This window comes from Rhyacophila brunnea, unplaced genomic scaffold (assembly GCF_057557595.1).
Source record: "Rhyacophila brunnea isolate RB1 unplaced genomic scaffold, BYU_Rbru_1.0 scaffold_3, whole genome shotgun sequence".
NCBI classification, from domain to species: Eukaryota; Metazoa; Arthropoda; class Insecta; order Trichoptera; family Rhyacophilidae; genus Rhyacophila; species Rhyacophila brunnea.
In genome coordinates, this window is record NW_028232965.1 from 31,372,245 (window position 1) to 31,392,753 (window position 20,509).

The window sequence follows — 20,509 nt, forward strand, 5'->3', positions numbered from 1 at the left end:
ACTGTCTAGCCGGCGCTTATTATTGTGTAAATTCTTTCTTATATGTTTAGCTTATATTACCGCTATGTGAACGCTTATTTCACTTTTACTTATTTATTTGAAATATTTAGTCTTTTTGTAATCGTGTACTAAAACTGATGGGCTTACTGATTTTACAAACTGTTGTTACTATTATGTATAAATTATTTTTGAACTAATATAATATAATTTGTATATTATAATTATATCGACATATTAACGTATAATTTGCTTTTAGGGTTATTTAAAGTCTTCCTCTAAAAAAATTATATGTTTAAAATGACAATAATCTATTACTTCGGTGATGATAATTCACAAACTCGATATGTATTTTCAGACCTTGATTTTGACTTTCAGAATACAACGGGTATTGGTTATGAACAAAATATTTTTTCTAATTGATCAAATAAAATGTATCAGATTAATAATGTATTAATAAAAACTACGAAATAATAATTACTTTTTCGAATCACATACAAATTATACAGTTGATTTTATTATGTGAACCAAACGGGGATCGTCTGGATAATCGAGAGGAACTGGACACTGGAACCTACTATCAATGTTGACACATCAATTATTTAAGAGAATTCCACCTCTCTGCTGCTAATGCCATGTAGCAGCAGTCCTTTAAATTAATTTTCTTGTGGAAACTGTTAATTAATACTTCATTATTTTCATACGCTAACAAAAATCATCAAAGGATCTGTTTTCGACGTATGTAAGCACTTAATGTTTCTATTACATCCAGTACAGTTGGTTACATTATAGATCTTACTGGAAACATTTTGCCTTTGCATTGTCGATTAATAACAATACTTTCCTTTGATTTATTTAAACATTAGGCAATTAATAAACTGTATATTTTATGTCTGAGATCAATAAGGTGCCGATGCTATATTTATTGGACAAATAAGTCCCGAATCACCACTTTTCAAGGCATTGATTGTATAGTGATAGATTGTGTAATCCATTAAAGACATATTTAGAAGGGAAAAAAGATGGACTTTTAGTCAGATTTAAATTTCTAGTTTCTCTTTAAGTTTTACAAGAGTTTACTGACACTACTATATTTTTTTTTATTTTGTTTAATTTTAATATTCAGTTATTGAAATATTTCAAATTATAATTGCGTTTTTAAATATGTAGGTAAATTGTTTGGGTTTGAGGAAATATATAAAAATAAATGTTTTTTACCAAAAACAAACAGCACCAAATTGAATACGATTGTCGAGAATCACTTGGTCAACAGCGCCGGTTGTCTTCAATGGGATAATAATCATATAACACGTTTTCTATTCAGGTGACATCCTGAATCTGCAGGTACATACTGACTCGTAGCAACTACAAGTGCATACATACTAATCGATAAATGGCAGTGACTGTCTCATATCATGCAACAAATTTGTACCTTTGTTGAAATTATTTATTTTGAACGTTCCGGATATTCAAGGTTCTACTGTAATTGTAAAATATCAAATTTTGGCTCTATGTTACGACCGTACACCCTGGGTAAACGTCAGATTTTTATGTTCAATACTTGAAAGCATCTAAGCGAGATTTTTTGAGCATAGACAATCATCGAAAAAATCGCTATTATATGGCGAAAACGCTATTATAAGCGTAGACAATAAGTAAAAATATAAAAATCATTTACAATTTAAGTATAAAATTCAAACATTTTAAATTAACAAAATTCGCCGTTTTCAAAAATCAGTATAGCATAATAGAGTTCGCCAATGCATTTCATAAAATTTAAATAATTATAAAGTAACCTAAAACATTCGTGCACACACCAAAGCGAATTATTCGCCAATCAAGCTCGTATTGGCTTACGGGAAAGAGTACGCGACGTTCAGATTTCGAAAGGGAATTAAGTTATTATCTTACAAAGTTCAATATGGAGCGCTGCGATTGTTTGACGTTTCGGTATCGAGCATTCAAATAATATATCAATAATTTTATATTATCATTGATACAATTATTTGCTCCGTCACTGCCATCCATTCGCATTTACCACGTCAAAATAACCCGAAAAAATCACCCGCATCGATATGGAAGGTCCGGTCAAAAGAGTCTCAAAAAATAGCCAAATATATGACAAATTGATGGCTTTCATTGTATCTTTTGATCCCCTGCGTGAATAAATGTTACGTTTGTTCATTGACAACAGGTAAGTAGGGAGCATTACAGCGGCATTGGCTTTTTTTGAGACTCTTTTGACCGGACCTTCCGTACCGATGGCGGGTGCTTTTTCGGGATATTTTGACAGGGTACTTGGTGAATATTCGCGTTGGTTTTTGCGAGCCTTAACCTTCACATAAAAACGCTCTAATTAGATAAGTAGGTATGCGAAAATAAGGAACATTTTTCAAAATAACGTTATAGATAACAATATTTTATATATAAAATTGAGCCGTGTTAACTAAACGACATTGTTATAATTTCTTTAATTGCTTTTATTTACTCTTTGATTAGTGATTGTTCTTATAAGACTGTAATATTTATATCCATAGTCAGTATTCCGTATTAACGCATAACCGAGAAAATTAAGATTAAAAAAAATACGAGGTTAGTTTTGTATAATATTTAATATGAAAGATAACACGCTTCATGCATGTTTATGATATGTATATTATGCCGAAAGGTAAGTTTTAAGTAGGAAAAGTGGCATTTTAATGAAAACCAGTGACATTTAATTTCAATCAGTGTGAGCCGTTTTATCGAGGCTATTTGACCGGGCCATTTGTTTGTGGAAGCGAAATGTTAAATATCATAAACTGGAGCCTGTTTTATTTATTATACATTTAATTAAATGAATACAAATTAAATACGGAATACTGACTATGGATAAATATTCTTATCTTATAAAAACAATCACTAATCAAAGAGTAAATAAGAACAATTCAAGCCATTTTCACTCGTATTTCTTATTTTATTGATTAAATTTGAGTCGAAATTATCTGAAATAATAAAAATATCGTTTAGTTATGTAACACGGCAAAATTTTACACAAAAAATATTGTTATCTATTACGTTATTTTGAAAAATGTTCCTTATTTTCGCATACTTACCTACCTTTTCAGAGCGTTTTTAGACGAAGGTTTAAGCACGAGTGTCTTTGTGACAAAGGTTACTTTATAATTATTTAAATTTTATGAAATGCATTGGCGAACTCTAATATGCTATACTGATTTTTGAAAACGCCGAATTTTATTAGGTACTTAATTGAAAATGTTTGAATTTTATTCGTTGTAAAAGATTTTTATATTTGTTCTCATTGTCTACGCTTATAATAGCGTTTAAGCCATATAATAGCAATTTTTCCGATGATTGTCTATGCTCAAAAAATCTCGCTTAGACGCTTTCAAGTATTGAATATAGAAATCTGACGTTTATCAGGGTGTACGGTCGTAACATAGAGCCCAAATTTTATGTTGAAATGCAATGTATCATTTTTTCAGAATTATTTGTGGTTTTTAAGTAGGTACTTATTATATATTTACCTACTATTACTATTAAATTAGATTATCATTGAATGATCAGTTATTTTTAAATATTAAATAAACAAAACTTTTACATATTATTGTATGCTTTTTTATTTAAAATTAAAACACATCAATACATTTTGTTGTATGAATTTTCAACACATTACACATTAAAAATTAACCTCTACCGAATGAAAATTTTACACAAATTGACTCGGTGTTTGATGAACTTAAATTTTCTGCATTTAAATGATAAATTGTGCTGACCAGATGGTGCTACCAATTACTGACAAATGCTCGATGTAGTGAATTGGGAAGTGACCAATTTGGATATGGATACCTAAGTGGGGGTCGGAAGAAGCCAGGACTTAAAGCGAGTTGTCATTCTCCTGATAAATAATAAATTCAATGAAGCGATTTAGAAAACATTTTAATATTCACTCTCATTTTCAATGTGCAATATATCAAAGACAAAGACAAAAAAAAATATACATATTATCTACAAAGTGTGATCGTTTCTAAGATAATTCACACACTAAATGTAATAAAATTAAACTTATGCACATTTTAGGGACCTAACAACAAATGCTCTTCCACTTGTCTCACCTATGTCTCAAATATAACTGCCGACACAATTTTACGTTTATGGGACAACCAGCAGTATTCGCCAGACTCACGTAAATGGGCAGCGGGGTATTGAAAATAAAAAAATATACATTTATATTTTATTAAAAAACTACAAATTGGTTTAGTGCATATTAAGTCAATGTGTTCTTTCAACTTTGAATGTTCCTTTTCTCTTGAACTGACAATGTTTTTCTTTCTGAGCCACTGTTTGTATGAGGGTAAACAAAACATACAAATTTTGTAAACAATAAATCTAAGTGCACATCAATGATTGATTAATCGGACAAGTGTAGTCAGCCGATAGTAACATGGACCGTTTTTCCATTGCAAGATTAACTTCAATGAACAATTAATAAATTAGCCCATATGCTACGACATAATACGATTTTAGTCCTGTTGTGTTACCCATATGAGGACATTCCACCGATTGGATCATCTGGAATGCACGCTCGATCAGTTAAAAACAATGACGAAACACACTCGGCCATTTGTGATCGGTAGGAAATCTGTAACTGGACACAGATTTTTAAATTAGCCAGTTTTGTGATTGTTCATGTTGCATTGGTGCGATTGCGATTGTTGATTGTCATAACTACCCGATTGTTGATTGGCCAATTAATCAATAGTTTAGTGTAAGAATGAAAAATGCCGGCAACAAGTGACCATAACATACGGGCCAAAACGCAGAATGACAAACAATATCCACCCATAATTGTCTAAAATAAAAGATCGCGTACACCAATCAAATAATGTAACCTTGGCCAAGAGCACTGCAGACGTGTCTATAAATAGAAATGCACACGTGTGCCCGCAAGACATTTCAATTACTGCAATGCATTTAATTAAAACCGTTAAAATAAATTGGATGGTTAAATCTTAATAAGTACTTGATTTTAATTTAATCTGGAATATTGCTGACCTAAATTGCAGGAAATAAAAGCGTAAAACCGACACTTAAATGAAACAGGAAAACATAAAATTGGAGATCCAATGTACAAAATCTAGGTTGATTATTCATAAGCAGAAAGTCATAATTACCTATAAATCATGGAAATAATAAATTAATAGGACGAATAGGTAATAGTGAGATGAGTAGTTTGTTTATTACCATAAATCAAGATGATACAATTTTAGATATAATGGGCTTATTGATTATAAATTCTTGATCTCGTTCGGTGAAGACTCATTATCTTTGATGCCCGCTTTTGTTAACTTCTCGCCAATGTTCTCTAAGTGAAGGTCGTGATTCATGACAAGAGGATCATACTTCTCAGCTGAGGTTTTGTCTAAGGCTTTTTCAAAATATTGATGTCTGCAAGAGATACAATATTATATCAGGAACAGTTTATAACCAATCATATCGTCACCGTTCAGGCAAAAGTCACCAACCCTAAAAACATAGTTTTGAGATATCGCAGTTTGAAAATGCAGAAAAAATCAGATTTTATTGTTTTTGAGGTTTTATCTACATTACATTATTTTCTCATGTCTTCTTAATAATTTCTTTAAGGTACTTTTACTTTTTGATGCTAATTAAAACATCTGGAAGGTTTTGAAGGAGGCAAGGTAGCTCAATTATGGTTTGATGACTTTTGCTTGTTAATCTGAATGTTAGCCAAAAGAAGGATAGTGAAAGGTAGTGATATAAGTAATAATAAAGATAATGTGGTCAATAATAAGTTTTATTGAATGAAATAGTCTTTTAAGATGTTTATTTTTTTTATGTTTTAAGATATAATACCTAAAGTAAATGAATTAAGTGTTTTTTTTTAATGAAATCTAATGATAATAACAAACCAATGAAAATTAAGTAATAACATAATGAAAGTAAAGAAAGATTAACAAATAATAATTAAAAACTACTCCTCCTCTGTATCAATTCCGACATCAGGTTCTGCATTCATATCAATAACGCTGGTTGAGTTTGGTACCAGTGGTGGAATTCTTGTGGTATCACACCTTTTTCACATAATACCATTAAATCTTAATGCTTTTGTGAACTTATTGATAGAGGCTTATAAATACGCCTTTGACAATTCATTCGGAAAGGTTGGAGCACGATTCCGAAGGGCAATATTAATTTGTAAATATTCGCCGGAATGGCCATATCGATATTTTATAATTGAACGACTATTTTTTTCAAATCGGAAGCATTTCACCTTCAACCAGTTAACTTTTTGTCCAGCCGTGTTCCTGGTTTTCTTTTTTAATATTTGTTTGGACAGGAGACCCAAATCATAAAAATCGCTGTATTTTAGTTCTTTTGTGGTATACGGTGACCAGGGGGATGAAAGTTCCATACAGCGAACGTGACCACCTAATACTCAGTTTTCAGAATAGATGGTAGCACGGTCATACACGAAGTCGCATGATACAAGGCCATTTCAATGACCAATCAGAGCTCACCCATGGTCCAGCCAATCAACATTCGAGCTTTCCATCAGTCTTTTCAAATTTCATGTCAATTCTACATGATATTTTCAAAACAAAAGCAGTCGTCCAATATTTTTCGAGTTGACATAATGACAAGTGTCAGAATAATATTGCTGTTCTGCGTTTTTAAACCATATTGATAAAAAGGTTTTGCAATCCGATGGCTGATAAAATAAGTTAATGGGTAAGTCTACTTTTATTATAGGTATTATACGCTTGTATGCCCCTTGAAATTTCTTTGCAGTCGTCCAATGACATTAATATGGACGAAGCATCTAGAAAATAAAATGACACTCACTTTGTGTCGGGTCTGCCGGATGGCGAAATTCATATTTTAATATCGGTATCCTACGCTCAAATGAACATTCTGCTTGCAAGCGGTCTGGCGACACCGCTGGGTCTGCCCATACAAAATTTCTGACTGTCAGGTTTCGACTCCACCGTTATTATTGTGTTACAAAATGCCAATGTGCCTAGTTAAAAATTGTAAAAAAATCTACTAAACACTCCAAGAAAGATGGGATATCACTTTGCATGCATTAGTATTATTCATAAAATGCCATTTTAAGATATTGATGAATGTTTATTCAATGCAATTGAATGACAGGAACCATTGGACAGTCAGTCGCCTGTGATTCGCTGAGCTCACTTGCGTATAATCTCCGAGAAGTCGTAAGTAACCGAGAATCTGTTTCTAACGCAAGAGTCATGACACTAATACGCCATTACAATAAAGGTTATATTACTATAAATTCTCGAAGCTTGTATCGCATAATGGAAACGGATACATCAATGGTCACGTGACATCTACCTATACATCTGTGAATGACTTTCATGCACAATTTCTCGTGCTCGCCGGGTATGAAGTGAGTCGTCCATTTAATATGTCATTGCAGTCGTCGCATCGAAATAATGATAGTACCTACCAGTGGCGAAGGCTCCATACTAAGCGATTATTTAAAGCTTACCTTCTATTTTCAAGTATTTAATTTATATAAATAAATATCTATATTGTAGGACATTGTAGGTTATAATAAAAATATTGATTGCCATCTATCGTCGTTATTTATAAGTAGAGCTTTTAATTTAGTCATGTTTCGAATCAAAAATAAATGACGGAACGTCCAACGTGAGTGCTATTTTTAGAATTATTTCAACGATAATCCAAGCCGAATTTTCTACCGAAATTCAGTTGCCAACTTCATGCATGTCTGGGTTTTTGTTCGAGACTCGGAAGCGTTAACAGACAAGCTTATTCGAAATTTTGATTTGTTTATTGTCTTTGCTTATCTTTAAAAGCAAATAATAAATAATAAGGATGATTAAAAAAAATAATAACTATTTTGTTCGATCACATATAATTTATAAATTGTTATTAAAAATAAATATTGTATTAATTCGCGATTATTATTTAGGTTACTTCAGTCATAGACAAACATAACATGCTATTCACAGTTTATGTCATTTTGACATGTAAAAGCGGTGGTAAAGGTTTATTTTATAATACAAAATTCATTGTGTTACTGTGAATGTGGATAAATTATCTCATATTGTACCGAAATCATTCGCCAGTGCTTTAAATATATAAGTATTTATTAAATTGTGTAGTGTTCCGGTAGAAAATGTGCGAACGATTGCATTTAAAAATTATCAAAGCTTGACCTTCCAAGGGTTCATTTAGATTTGAACACAGCAAAAAAACTTATATTAGACATTTTCACAACAATTTATAAATGATAAATATTTGTTTTTAACTGGCAGTTATACATTAAACAAACCTTTTTGTTGGCGATGCGTATTGTTTGGTAAAGAAAGTATGCGTGGAATTCTACTGCCATAAGTGATTTAAATATTTTGACAAATTCAGCGGTGAAACCTATGACCAGTGTGTCGTTGTCATTAGTGTGCACCTATTCATCAGTAGTAATATCGTAAGTATTATCTTCTTATTTCCCGTAAGTTACCTGACAAGTGTGCTCTTTTTCTCTGATCTCCACAGCTTACCTCTTTCCAAAAGTCACCCTTCGCCACTGGTACCTACCTATTGTAATTTTCACGTTTGCAAATCTACCAACGCAAACATAAAAAATAGATACCTAGGTATATAAAGAAGATTATGTTTGAGTAAATTACGTACCTACATATATAAAATATCTATATTATATTTGCGCATTCTTACAAAAGTGTAAATGGCGACCATTGTCATTTTATATTTAAATACATTTTTAAATTATTGTTTCAGAATCTACATCAATATATTGTCGATTGTTGAGGTTTTGACTGCGAGAATAACAGCAAGCGATGAAAATTTATAATGAAACACAAAATGAAATAATTAATGAAGTCATCAATCTGACAGGAAGTGCTGACAAATAATTTCCATGGTGGGAGTGCGTTACTATTATTATCATTACATAATTATGTCCTCATAAATGTATGTTACGAGGGTGGGTCAATAAGTCCTTAGAAAAGCCGACAGGTGGCGCGACTAGTACTGTAAGCGGTTTGTTTTCATGCAGCGGCACTATTATTATATATATTCAGTATGCTGCGAAGTTTCAATCAGATTGGTCGGGTTGTGTGTTTCTCGTACATTTAAAAAAAAAATTTGCTTGTGGAAAATGGAAAAATGGAAAATGGAGAAAATTGAGTTTAGAGCTGTTATTAAACATTTTAATATAAAAGGGTTAACAGCAAAGGAAATAAAAAATGAGTTGGATTTAGTTCACGGCATATCTGCTCCTTCACTTGCAACTATTTATAACTGGTTAAATGAATTTAAACGTGGTCGTACATCAACAAAGGATGAACCACGCTCAGGACGTCCTGTAGAGGTGACTACACCAGAAATGATCAATAAAATCCACGATATGGTGTTAAGTGACCGAAGATTAAAGTTGAGTGAGATAATTGAGGTTACAGGGATCTCAAAAGGTAGCGTCATTTCTATTTTACATGACAAATTGGGCATGAAAAATATTTCTGCAAGATGGGTGCCGCGTTTGCTCATAGTCGACAATAAACGCAATAGGGTGGTGGCCTCTAAAGCCCTGTTGTCGCTCATGCAACGCAATCCGGATGAATTTTTTCGTCGCTTTGTGACTGTAGATGAAACATGGATACACCACTATACTCCCGAGACGAAAGAACAGTCAAAGCAGTGGATTGCGAAGGCAAACCATGTCCAAAGAAGGCGAAAACCGTAAAATCAGCTGGTAAGGTTATGGCTACTGTATTTTGGGATGCACGTGAAATTATTTTCGTTGACTATTTGGAAAAAGGAAAAACAATAACAGGGGATTATTATGCATCTTTATTGGACCAGCTAAAAAACAAAATTGAAGAAAAACGGCCTCATTTAAACAGGAAAAAAATCCTCTTTCATCAGGACAATGCCCGTGTTCACACATGTTTACGATCAATGGCTAAAATTGAAGAATTGAAGTTCGAATTGGTCGACCACCCACCGTATTCGCCAGATTTAGCCCCCAGTGACTTTTTCCTTTTCCCAAACTTAAAAAAATGGCTAAGTGGACAACGTTTTTTTTCAAATGAAGAAGTCATCGATCGGACAAATGCTTATTTTGAGGACCTTCCGAAAACTTATTTTTCTGACGGTTTAAAAAAAATTGAGAAACGTCTTACCAAGTGTATTGAGCTCCAAGGAGATTATGTTGAGAAATAATAAAAAAATACAAAAATATAAACTGTTTTAATGCTTTTTTCTAAGGAATTATTGACCCACCCTCGTATTATTCATAATTTGTCAATATGATTATCATTGCAATAAAATGTACCTATCTGAATTGAAATATCGACTTTTATTCTTTGTTGTCACAATTTCGTTTATATAATTATAAAATCTACAATTATATAAATGAAATTGTATTAAATTATTTTTAAGTATTATTAAAAGTGTTTAATACTTTTTTGGGTTCGGATCTATGGTTCTGTCATAGTCAAAACTTCTAGTCACGCCAATAGATGATACCAATTATAGGGGGCATCTTATTGTATGGAACTTACGAAGCTATATATATATTTATATATACGTCTGTTATCTATGACGGTGATGCAGTTTTCTTATTGCGATTAAATTGAGCAGCTGAAAAAATGTTTATCCAGTCATGCATTCATGAATCTCTTCTGTTTCGCAATGGCACTGTGCATACTGTCACATTCCATCATTGAATGTCCGGATTCTAAAAACTTATGCTCCAATACTTCAATATTGTCTGAGTTCTGCACCACCTACATCAAAAGGGTCAAAATATTTTGATTGAGGTTCTGGCCACCGGACGTGTCACTAAAAACGGACACTTCTTTTATATTGCTTGGCAAGTTAGTTTGATAACTATATAAGCATGTACCAATCTCTATGCTACCACGCTTGCCATTTACGTCATGCCAAGCCTAACAGAAATCATTATTAGGCGGAGCTCTTTCATAAATTGTCAAATTGTTGCAACAGAGTTTTCTGCTGTAATACAGAGCTGAGACATCGCTACTTGGAATCTGTAAAATAATCTGCAAGTCAAAAGTTACTGTTGCAAAAGTGTTTTCTCGAGTAGCCCTTTCTTTGTCTATAGCTTTGTCGGTGTTGGCTTCTCAATCCCTGTTTTATGTTCGGTGTAGTTTTGCTCTAACTATTTCTTCTCGTCGCCGTCTTTCATTGCGTTATATTTTGTGCAGAGAGCACACGGTCTTTTCTGTCTAAATATTGCCGGCTCGATGATTGTCTACGTAATGTGACTCTGTAACAGGACATTTTTCGATGTGTTGTTTGATAAGTTTTACCATGCTGTTGGGCATCTAATTTCTAGGAACATGCTTACCCCTCTGATCGTCGGTGTTAAATACATTAAATTCATTGGCTTTTTCATAAGCTTTGTTAACAGGGCCATTACTGAGACAATGTTTTTAAAAAGAAGTCTCGGCAAACCCTTTCTTCTCTGCCATCCTTAAAAAAATAGTATTGCTTCGCATTCGATCGTTTCTTGAGAGGTGGCTTTACCATTCTGCATTCACAGTCTTTGTATTCTTCAGTATAAAATCCTTTTGACGACAATAGTCACCCAGACTCCAGTATTCAGAGCATATTAGTACACTTTGTTCTTCAGTACACTACGTGGAGCAATTGAATATGCATTTAGTGCAGCTAGCTGTTTTGGGAGTTTTGGCAATAAACGCCCGTTTTTTTTTTTCATGGCCTTTCCAGAATTCCTAAGATCTTTTACAATGTTGCGAGTCCAAGTAGAAGGATCTGATTTGCGCCACCGACTTCTTTTGTTGGTATGTTGCTCGCATTCTGAAAACTAAACTATGTGGTCAAGAAAATGTCTCATTGTTTTTAAAAATTTTATTTTTTGAATAATATGGATTGAATAGTATTCATAACAGGTAAATAACAATGTCATAGTGACTAACTTCTGTTTCTCCATCAATATCATCTGGGACATAGCTAGGGTCATCGGTTTCCTGGTCATTGTCATTAACCGGTACAACAATCATGACATCACTTGATGCACTGTGATATTTCGAGTAATGCATGATAACAGAACTGTTCGACAAATCAATATTACAAATCTTGCAAAGTATTACGGTATCTAGTAAAATAACAACAATTAATCGTAAAACAATCCACAATCGAAACAATAGCGTAACCCGAAGATCCAAACGCTCAATGACAGGTGAAAAAATGCATAATCATGGACGAAAATGGCCATAAACGAAAAATAATTGTCAATCACAACTCTCTATGGATGGATGGTGACTTTTGCTAGTTTATTTCGTCATCACTGTGCTGCATTTACGAGCAGACAAAGGTCACCATTACGCTATGGTGAGTTTTGTTTGATTTAATTTAGACCAAAGCGATCTTATTATAACAAGCTAAGGTAAACTATTCCTGTTTGGTGTGTTAGAAGTTTTCAAATGACAAATCAGTAAAACTCACCATCCATAGTATAGTGACTTTTGCTTGTATATTTATAACGAAGGATTTTTTTTTTTATAGTCAATAATGTCTATTTACCTATAATGACTTTTACTTGTTAAGATTTTATCGAAAGCCATTTAGTGGAAAACAAATAATTCGGATTTAAGCAACATTTTACTAACTAATGTACCGTGGTGACTTGTGCAGCTTAAAGAACATAATTTTACGCTTTGGGTGACATACTCAACTCAAAACTGCCATTTTCAGGTGCCCTATACTATTAGGAGCAGATATAACAAAAAAACTATATTGCTGTAGTTGAAGAAACTTACTTCGATGCTTTTTGCGAGCTATTCGCATGTGCATCGGTTGGTTACCATTTGTCAGCCATGTAGATAAGGGTTCACCAAAATTTTATAAAACATTTCAAGGCTTCCAACAATGAAGAGGTTGAAAATAACTGCTCCACAGAATGTATGTCAGATCATAATAATAGACTTTTTTATGAAAAAAAGCCATTCGTACTAGCTACAAATCCATCATCAGGAAAATTTATAGATAAATTATATTTCTAAAAATGGGTTGGAAGCCAGTAACAGTTGTCAATTTTTAAATTTAAATATTTTAGAATTAACAAAAAATATCTTTCGATATACTTCTTTCTTAATTTTCAAGGATGACTCAGTAGTGAAATCCTCTACAAAATACTTTACACTGGTAAACTGACCTCTTGCTTTTCCATTGATGTTGCCAAAATCTGACTTCATCCATATTTTTTCCAGTTAAGTTCAGAGCTGCAAGAGAAATACCACCGCCGAAACATCCTAAAATTAAACCTAAAATATGGACAGTGGAAATTATACATTTATCATGAGTGTATTGAAAAATATTTAAGGGGGGATGTGCGCCGCGCGTAGGTCAAAATGGAGATTTTATGCTATTTTCAAAGCACATCTGGACATTCCTTAAACGTTGTAGATAATCTATTTATATAATTTTGAAGCCTTGTTATCCTTTATATTTATTTGAAACATTTGATGACTGCATAAAGTATTTTTATTAAGTACATAAAATAGTATCCTTTTAAACCTCTCGATCTAATGATTAAGCTATGTTTTTGACTATTCAAATGTGATAAACATTTTACAAATAATGTTTGCTTTATAATAATTATTGACCTAAGAATAAGGTAGTATTTTTTTGAAATACACCATTTCTATTGGCATTTCCCAGTGACTAAGCTACAACATACTGCCGTAGCCATAAATTGACAAACGATAAATGAAGTAGGGAGTAAGATCATGGTAACACGCGTGTTTGAACGTGTACCTAACTGAAATTTTTTTTTTTTAAAACGGTACATGTTAAAACACGCGCGTTACCATGATCTTACTCCCTACTTCATTTATCATTTGTCAATTTATGGCTACGGCCGTATGTTGTAGCTTAACCACTAGGGAATGCTAATAGAAATGGCGTATTTCAAAAAAATACTACCTCATTCTTAGGCCAATAATTATTATAAAGCAATCATTATTCGTAGGATGTTTATCACATTTGAATGGTCAAAGACATAGCTTAGAATCAATATCTTTAGAATTATCTTCAAATGTAATCATGCCCATTTTTTGAATAATAAAATGCCTAATTCTTGTCAAATTTGGGATCATAAAGATTATAAAATATAATTTTTTATCGTAAATATGTCACTATATAATGTTAACATTAATTTTACTAATGGTTCACTGCACATGGATGTACTGAAATATGACTATATTCTAAAACATCAGAGCGAGAGGTTTAAAATAATACTATTTTATGTAATAAAAATACTTTACGCAGTCATCAACTGTTTAAAATAAATATAAAGGATAATAAGGCTTCAAAATTATATAAATAGATTATCTACAACGTTTAAGGAATGTCCAGGGTTATGCTCTGAAAATAGCATAAAATCTCCATTTTGACCTACGCTGAGCATGTGTGCCGTTAATGTTCTTATCCATTGGAGATCTTGACTGCCTAACCCTAACGAGTTCTCTTAATTTTTTTTTTTTACGAAAAATGGATATCATTAGAAATTCCTCTATCTATATTACATAAATTTGCTATTCAATATTAATGCAATTTCAATAGTTTAAAAAAATACCTATCATGTAAAATGCTAAAAATAAAGTTACATTATGCTCTCGTAATATGATATGAAAATAAGATAAAAATGTATAATACCTAAACCACCTCCAACTATAATGCCACGTAATCCGTGGGTCATTTTATATATAGAACCTGTAACCGCTCCAGCTGTCATATATTCAACCATTGAAGATTTTCCTCGATAAACAGAGATTGCGGTTGAAAGAAATCTGCAATAAATATTTCAACTATGTATTTATTTACAACCGGAGTAGAGGAAAATTGTTGAGATCGGCACTGCATTATTTACAATTTAAACTTATTAATTAAAATACTGTATAAGTATGTCAGCTGTGTTGAAAATAGTTTGGACTATAACTAGAGGGAGATTAGACTATAACTAAATTTGAACTTTTTGTATTACAACATTTGATGGAAATTTCACTACACTTAGGTTATTAGTATGAATTTTCAGCCATAGAAAATTTCATATTTTATAAGTTGGCATTTGATGGATAGCAGTTATAAAATCTTGTTTATAGCTGCCATCTATGACAGCTTGTTTTGATATAAAATTATAACTAAATACATATCACATACTGTTTGTATTGTTGTGATTGTTTATCTAAATAACAATGGTTCATTACTCATTCATAACAAATCCAAACTTTTGAATGATTTTACTTGTGCGATGATTGCAAGAAATTTCCATGTGATTTATCAAAGTTATCAAATGATTTTACTGCGATCATTGCACTTGATTCTATATTTTGTGGATTTTAAAGTAAATTTTGGCCGAAATATTGCAATGCGATTATGGTATTGGTCAATTTTACTTATGTGATGATCGCATAGTAGGTACCTACATGCATTGTAATACAACTGCTCATCAAATCGTTTTGAATTAGATACAATATTTTTTTTATTATTATACTTAAATACATTTATTTTAGTTCATCTGTTGCATTGAACAAAAAACGTTTGGAAACAAAAACGGCAATTTCCATTCTCGCAAAATGTTAGCAAATCAAAAAAAGTGTCTTCTATATTTCAACATTTTAGAATACTTTGAGTAGAAAATATACCTATAAAGAGATTTTAACGATGAGGTTTTATTTTTTCACTATGCTCACGGAGACATTCTTACAAACAAAAATCGTACATTTCCCACCTTCAATTTGGGCAAACCTGATATGAATTGGCTGAAAACCATTCCATGTTAATCAGGCGATACATCATTGGCTGCATACCGTTTAATACCAATACGCCGACCAATGAATGGCTGCGAATGTTTTACAAACTTTTAGAAAACATGTATGCATCAAAACTATGTGAATTTAGCTAAAGGCTTATCCTATTTATAGTAAATCAATGGATTTTGCATTTTTGTTGACTTGCACATGACTTTATGAAAATATGAATTGCGGTTTTTGTTTCCAGAGCCTTGAAATGCAGATCATCGCATAAGTTAAATCGCCACTTTAATAAAAAAATCATTTTCTTATTTTTCATCACAAATCAGCAGGAATTCTGGAATTTTAGTGTACCAGGCGGAAAAAAGTATTCACTTCAAAAACTGAAATTGCGTTAGTTCTTGCAATTCCGTAGATACGGTACTACGAGAAGTTGCAATAATATTTAGTGATAAGTCTATTGCACGATAATTATTTCTGGTAATATTGCAAGAAGTCACTCACTAGTGGAAACAGTATTGCAAGTAACACCTGCAAAGCTTCCTAGAGTTCTTTTGCATGCACAATAATTGTCACTGCATGAGCAAGAAATCCATTAACTGGTCACATTGTTTCTTTCACAAACTTTTCAGAGAATAAAATATACTGTGGGAACATTTTAATGTACTTATATTGATCATTTTCAACAAATATATTATGTTGTAAAATGGGGGACGTTATTAAAAAATGTAATTCAATTTAGAGAGCAGGGTATCCAAAATTGTGTGTAGCCATTTATGGAGACTAAGTATATAATATGTGTCTATAATATTATATGTGAATCAGAATAACAGTAGTCTTACGTGTAAGCGCCTACAAAGAAGCCCAGTCTCCAGCCCCATTGCAATGCTCCCCTTGCAAAACCCATGGTTACTTGGTGTTGAAGTTTTTTCTAAAATGTTTAATGAATTCTGTATAAGTTAGAGGACCCTGCTAAATAGGATGTCTTCTTGAGGGTTATTAATAATTGTACATTTACAACAGTTGGATGCTTAATAAACAAGAGATAAGTAGGAAAAATAATCACTTAAAACAAAAACAAACATTTGGTTTATGTTCATTGACTAAATATTGTTAACTACAACAAAACAAATATGTAATTAATATTTAAATAACTACCTTGGCATCAAAGTTACTGTAAAACGATGTGGCTTGATTATGTTCAATGAAATCCATGTAAGAAACACGAGATCTTACAAATCCTCCATAACAAGCACCCATGAACGTCCCAAAAAAACAACTCTGGAAGACTGAACTCAATTCCTTGGATAGGTTTTCGAATTCACTAAAAAAGTGTAAACCACTCGATTTAAAAAAAAGTCACAGTATGGTGATAATTCAAAATACAAACGAGAACATCTTCTAAACTTACTCCACAGAAAACATTAAACGGAGCCGTTCAATACCCGATTGCCGACTATTAAATTCATCATAATCCATGACTTCATACTTTGATTTGTATTCGCCATCTTTTTGATCTATTTTTAATGGAATTAAACTGCCGAAGGCAAAAGGCCTTAACCTTAACAAATTTCTATACATTTTATTATTATTTAGTTCATATATGCCAAAGGCAGAGTCATAGACTGGCAGAGTACTTTATATCAAACACAAATAACCCAACTTTTTAAACGTCAAAAGTTACCATAGAGATAGTACCATAGGCCATAGAAAAGTATATTAGTCTATGGGCCAGAGTTAGACTGACTATAATCAGTGTTGCCATATTTTCAAAGTGGAATAATAGTACAGAGCCTCCAAAATTATAGTATTTCGACAAAAAATATAGTACACGTTGAATGACCAAATACTTTTGTGCGTTTTCTAAAAAAATCGGCGTAAAGAAGTAATTAATGTCTCATTTTTTTTGACGACATTTCCGCGGTGGGTCACAGTCAGCAAATTTTTTCACAGACAGCTTGTTTTTTAGGCGAGAATTCCACAGTGGGCCGCAAACTGCTCGTATCTTCACAGTCGGCTTTGTTTTTTTAGGGAAGAATTCCACGGTGGGTCGCAGTCGGGATATTTTTTCACAGACGGCTCGTTTTTTTAAACCAAAAATTTCGAGGTGGGTGATTATTAACATTTCGTTTTTTACACTAATTGTGTTCAAAAATAATTAACAAGGACTTCATATACTTCACTTTACTTACAGAACGTAAGCTCTAGAACGTTTTATAGAACGCTGAAATATCAATAGATTTCATAAAAAATCATAAATACAGTAAGAATATTACCATAAAATATCAGTAGATCTACTGAAATTTCAGTTAACATGGCAAAAATGGTTGGGTACTTAATTATTAACGTTTCGTTTTTTTAGAAAAATTTAAAAAGTTATTCACGTCACCTTTTTTTAGGCAAAAGGGTTTTTTTTAGTTATCGTGGATTACTTTAGCGATATTTTTTATCTATTGATATTTTTTTTCGATTTTTTCAAAATTATAGTATTTTGGGCGTACTACCTGTTTTATATCGTACATAGTACGCAGACGAAAATTATAGTACGGTTGGCAACACTGACTATCATAATACTATTGGTGTTACTAGGAATAGTGACGTTAAAAAAGTATCAGTACTTTTCTTCCTATGCAATACCCGTATCGATACTTTTTTTTTCGATGTGCCGACCCTATGATCTATGTTACATCGATGGGCACTTAAATAGTGGAGGGATTTTCCAATTTATGCTGTCGTCAAATATACAAATATACATTTTTTAATTATGTCTCTATTAGAGGTGTAACTTCTTTTTTCATTTAAGAGTGATTACGCTGCCTTTAGGTAGGTACCTATAATTAGTTGGATTGCAATAACTTGCGATGTTATTTTTTATCTGCGTAAAATAAGGAAATTACATCACCAATTATTTCGATAAGCTTACTATTCTATGGTAATGACGGCGTTACCTACACAACTTAGCTTGGCCGTTGAATGGACCAAATGGGATGGGTAAATGGCTAACAACCATACCTCTTTAAAAGTCTGTTAATATAAATTCATCTCTGTAGACGCGAGGTGGGAAAACTGGTCGATTTTGAAGAGTAGGTGCGTACCTACTTACTACCTGATGTTTTGTATTTTAAATGTGTTTTGAGCTGTCATAACAATACTATGCCGTCACCACATTTCCGAGGGAATGTGCTGCCAAATTATACAATGTATGACCTATTGTTCATACCTAAGATAATTTCATTCGAGTGTATACTAGGTTAGGTAAAGCCAGGAAGTAAAAAAAAATGCCTTTAATTATGTAGTATATTTATAAACTCGTTGACCATTCTCCAGATGCACCACCAAATGTACGGCAGTGGATGACGTTCATGAATGGGGAATGAGAGAATATGCCAAATTACTTCATTGCAGCTCACATATCGACCATCTTGATAGTGCGTGATTTCATCGTTGGTATTGGGAGTTTGAACGCCAAAAACTACAATATCGCTGCCTTTGGTGACATATTTGCAGATGTATTTGATAGACTTCACTGAATTGCAAAACTCCACGTTGCAATGCGCCTTGAATGTTTTGGAAAGAAGTGGCGAATACGGAAAAATCCAACTGTTGACGACCACGATATCGTTTCCATTTACTTTCGTTGTGATAGTTCTAACGTTATCATCAGGTGATCGACGCTGATACAGTGGATAACCATCGTTGCCAGTGATAGTCTCCGCCGTCAAATTTCATGGATAACGCTTGGAACACTTGCCGTCGACCATGCACGGTGATTGGGGATTGATGGCGCCACACAGTCCGTGGATCATTTTAGTAATTACTACATCATGGAGGTCTGAATCGGTTTCGGGATCAGGAATCTCGGCACATATGATGTCATCTATTTGGTCTGGTCGAATTCTTTCGACTAACCAAATAAGAATGTGTGCATGCGGCAAGCCTCGTTTTTGCCATTCAATCGATATATCCAGCATCGAGTATCCCCAAAGACGCGATGCTTAACAATGTAGTTCATCAGCGACAGGATTTTTTGTTTGAAGACACGTGCGGTAATGTCGTGCCGATCACTTGATGTTTGTCCGGAGAGTAGCAGTTAAACAATTTCTATCCATTTCGGATTGCATGTAAAGGTGATGAATAGATCTGGACGAACGTAATGACGAACATATGTCATTGCATCTTGCGCATATTCATGCATATGACGCGGGCTGCCAATGTACATCGCCGGTAGAATAGTCAATCGACCAACATTAGCTACATCTCCTTCGGTGCTGATTGTATCGCGTAAATGAATATACCTACTCCTCCGAACGCATTAATATTAGCTATTAATAGTTGTATACGGATTTTTTTGTGATTTTCTTACTTTTCCAATGCGCGAGGAAACTTTTCGATGTCAAGACAAACAAAAAAAAATATCATCGAAATCAGTCAATCATTTCTCGAGATATCATCAAAAAAGCCATTCCATACGAAATGTATGAGAAAATGAATTTTCTTCATATTGTTTGTCCGTGAGTCCGATGTTTTAATAATTATTCTGTTATTCGGGGCGGAGACAAATCCAACAAATCAAACATCATAAAAATCGGTCCAGCCGTTCTTGAGTTATAAATGGTGTAACTAACCCGACTTTGTTTTATATATATAGATGTGACAGTATTTTAATACTACTTACCTAT

The 20,509-nt window shown here is 32.9% G+C and overlaps 1 protein-coding gene across 1 annotated transcript; it reads right to left on the minus strand.

Annotated features, from left to right (window-relative positions):
- Nucleotides 1–5,211: 5,211 nt before the first annotated feature.
- 140up (RPII140-upstream gene protein) lies at nucleotides 5,212–17,505 on the minus strand. Its single transcript, XM_085952133.1, has 6 exons — nucleotides 17,242–17,505; nucleotides 16,989–17,154; nucleotides 16,673–16,761; nucleotides 14,734–14,867; nucleotides 13,232–13,340; nucleotides 5,212–5,445 (listed from the first exon to the last, which is right to left on the minus strand). Exons 1-6 carry the CDS (start codon nucleotides 17,409–17,411, stop codon nucleotides 5,286–5,288), a joined length of 828 nt encoding a protein of 275 aa, XP_085808259.1. The 5' UTR covers nucleotides 17,412–17,505; the 3' UTR covers nucleotides 5,212–5,285.
- Between the last annotated feature and the right edge of the window lie 3,004 nt (nucleotides 17,506–20,509).

Coding starts and splice junctions, on each gene's coding strand:
- 140up (XM_085952133.1), bottom strand. CDS start 17,411: ATGTATAGAAATTTGTTAAGGTTAAGGCCTTTTGCCTTCGGCAGTTTA. Junction 16,762..16,988: donor ACAGTAACTTTGATGCCAAG/GTAGTTATTTAA, acceptor TAAACATTTTAG/AAAAAACTTCAACACCAAGT. Junction 13,341..14,733: donor TATAGTTGGAGGTGGTTTAG/GTATTATACATT, acceptor TCCATATTTTAG/GTTTAATTTTAGGATGTTTC.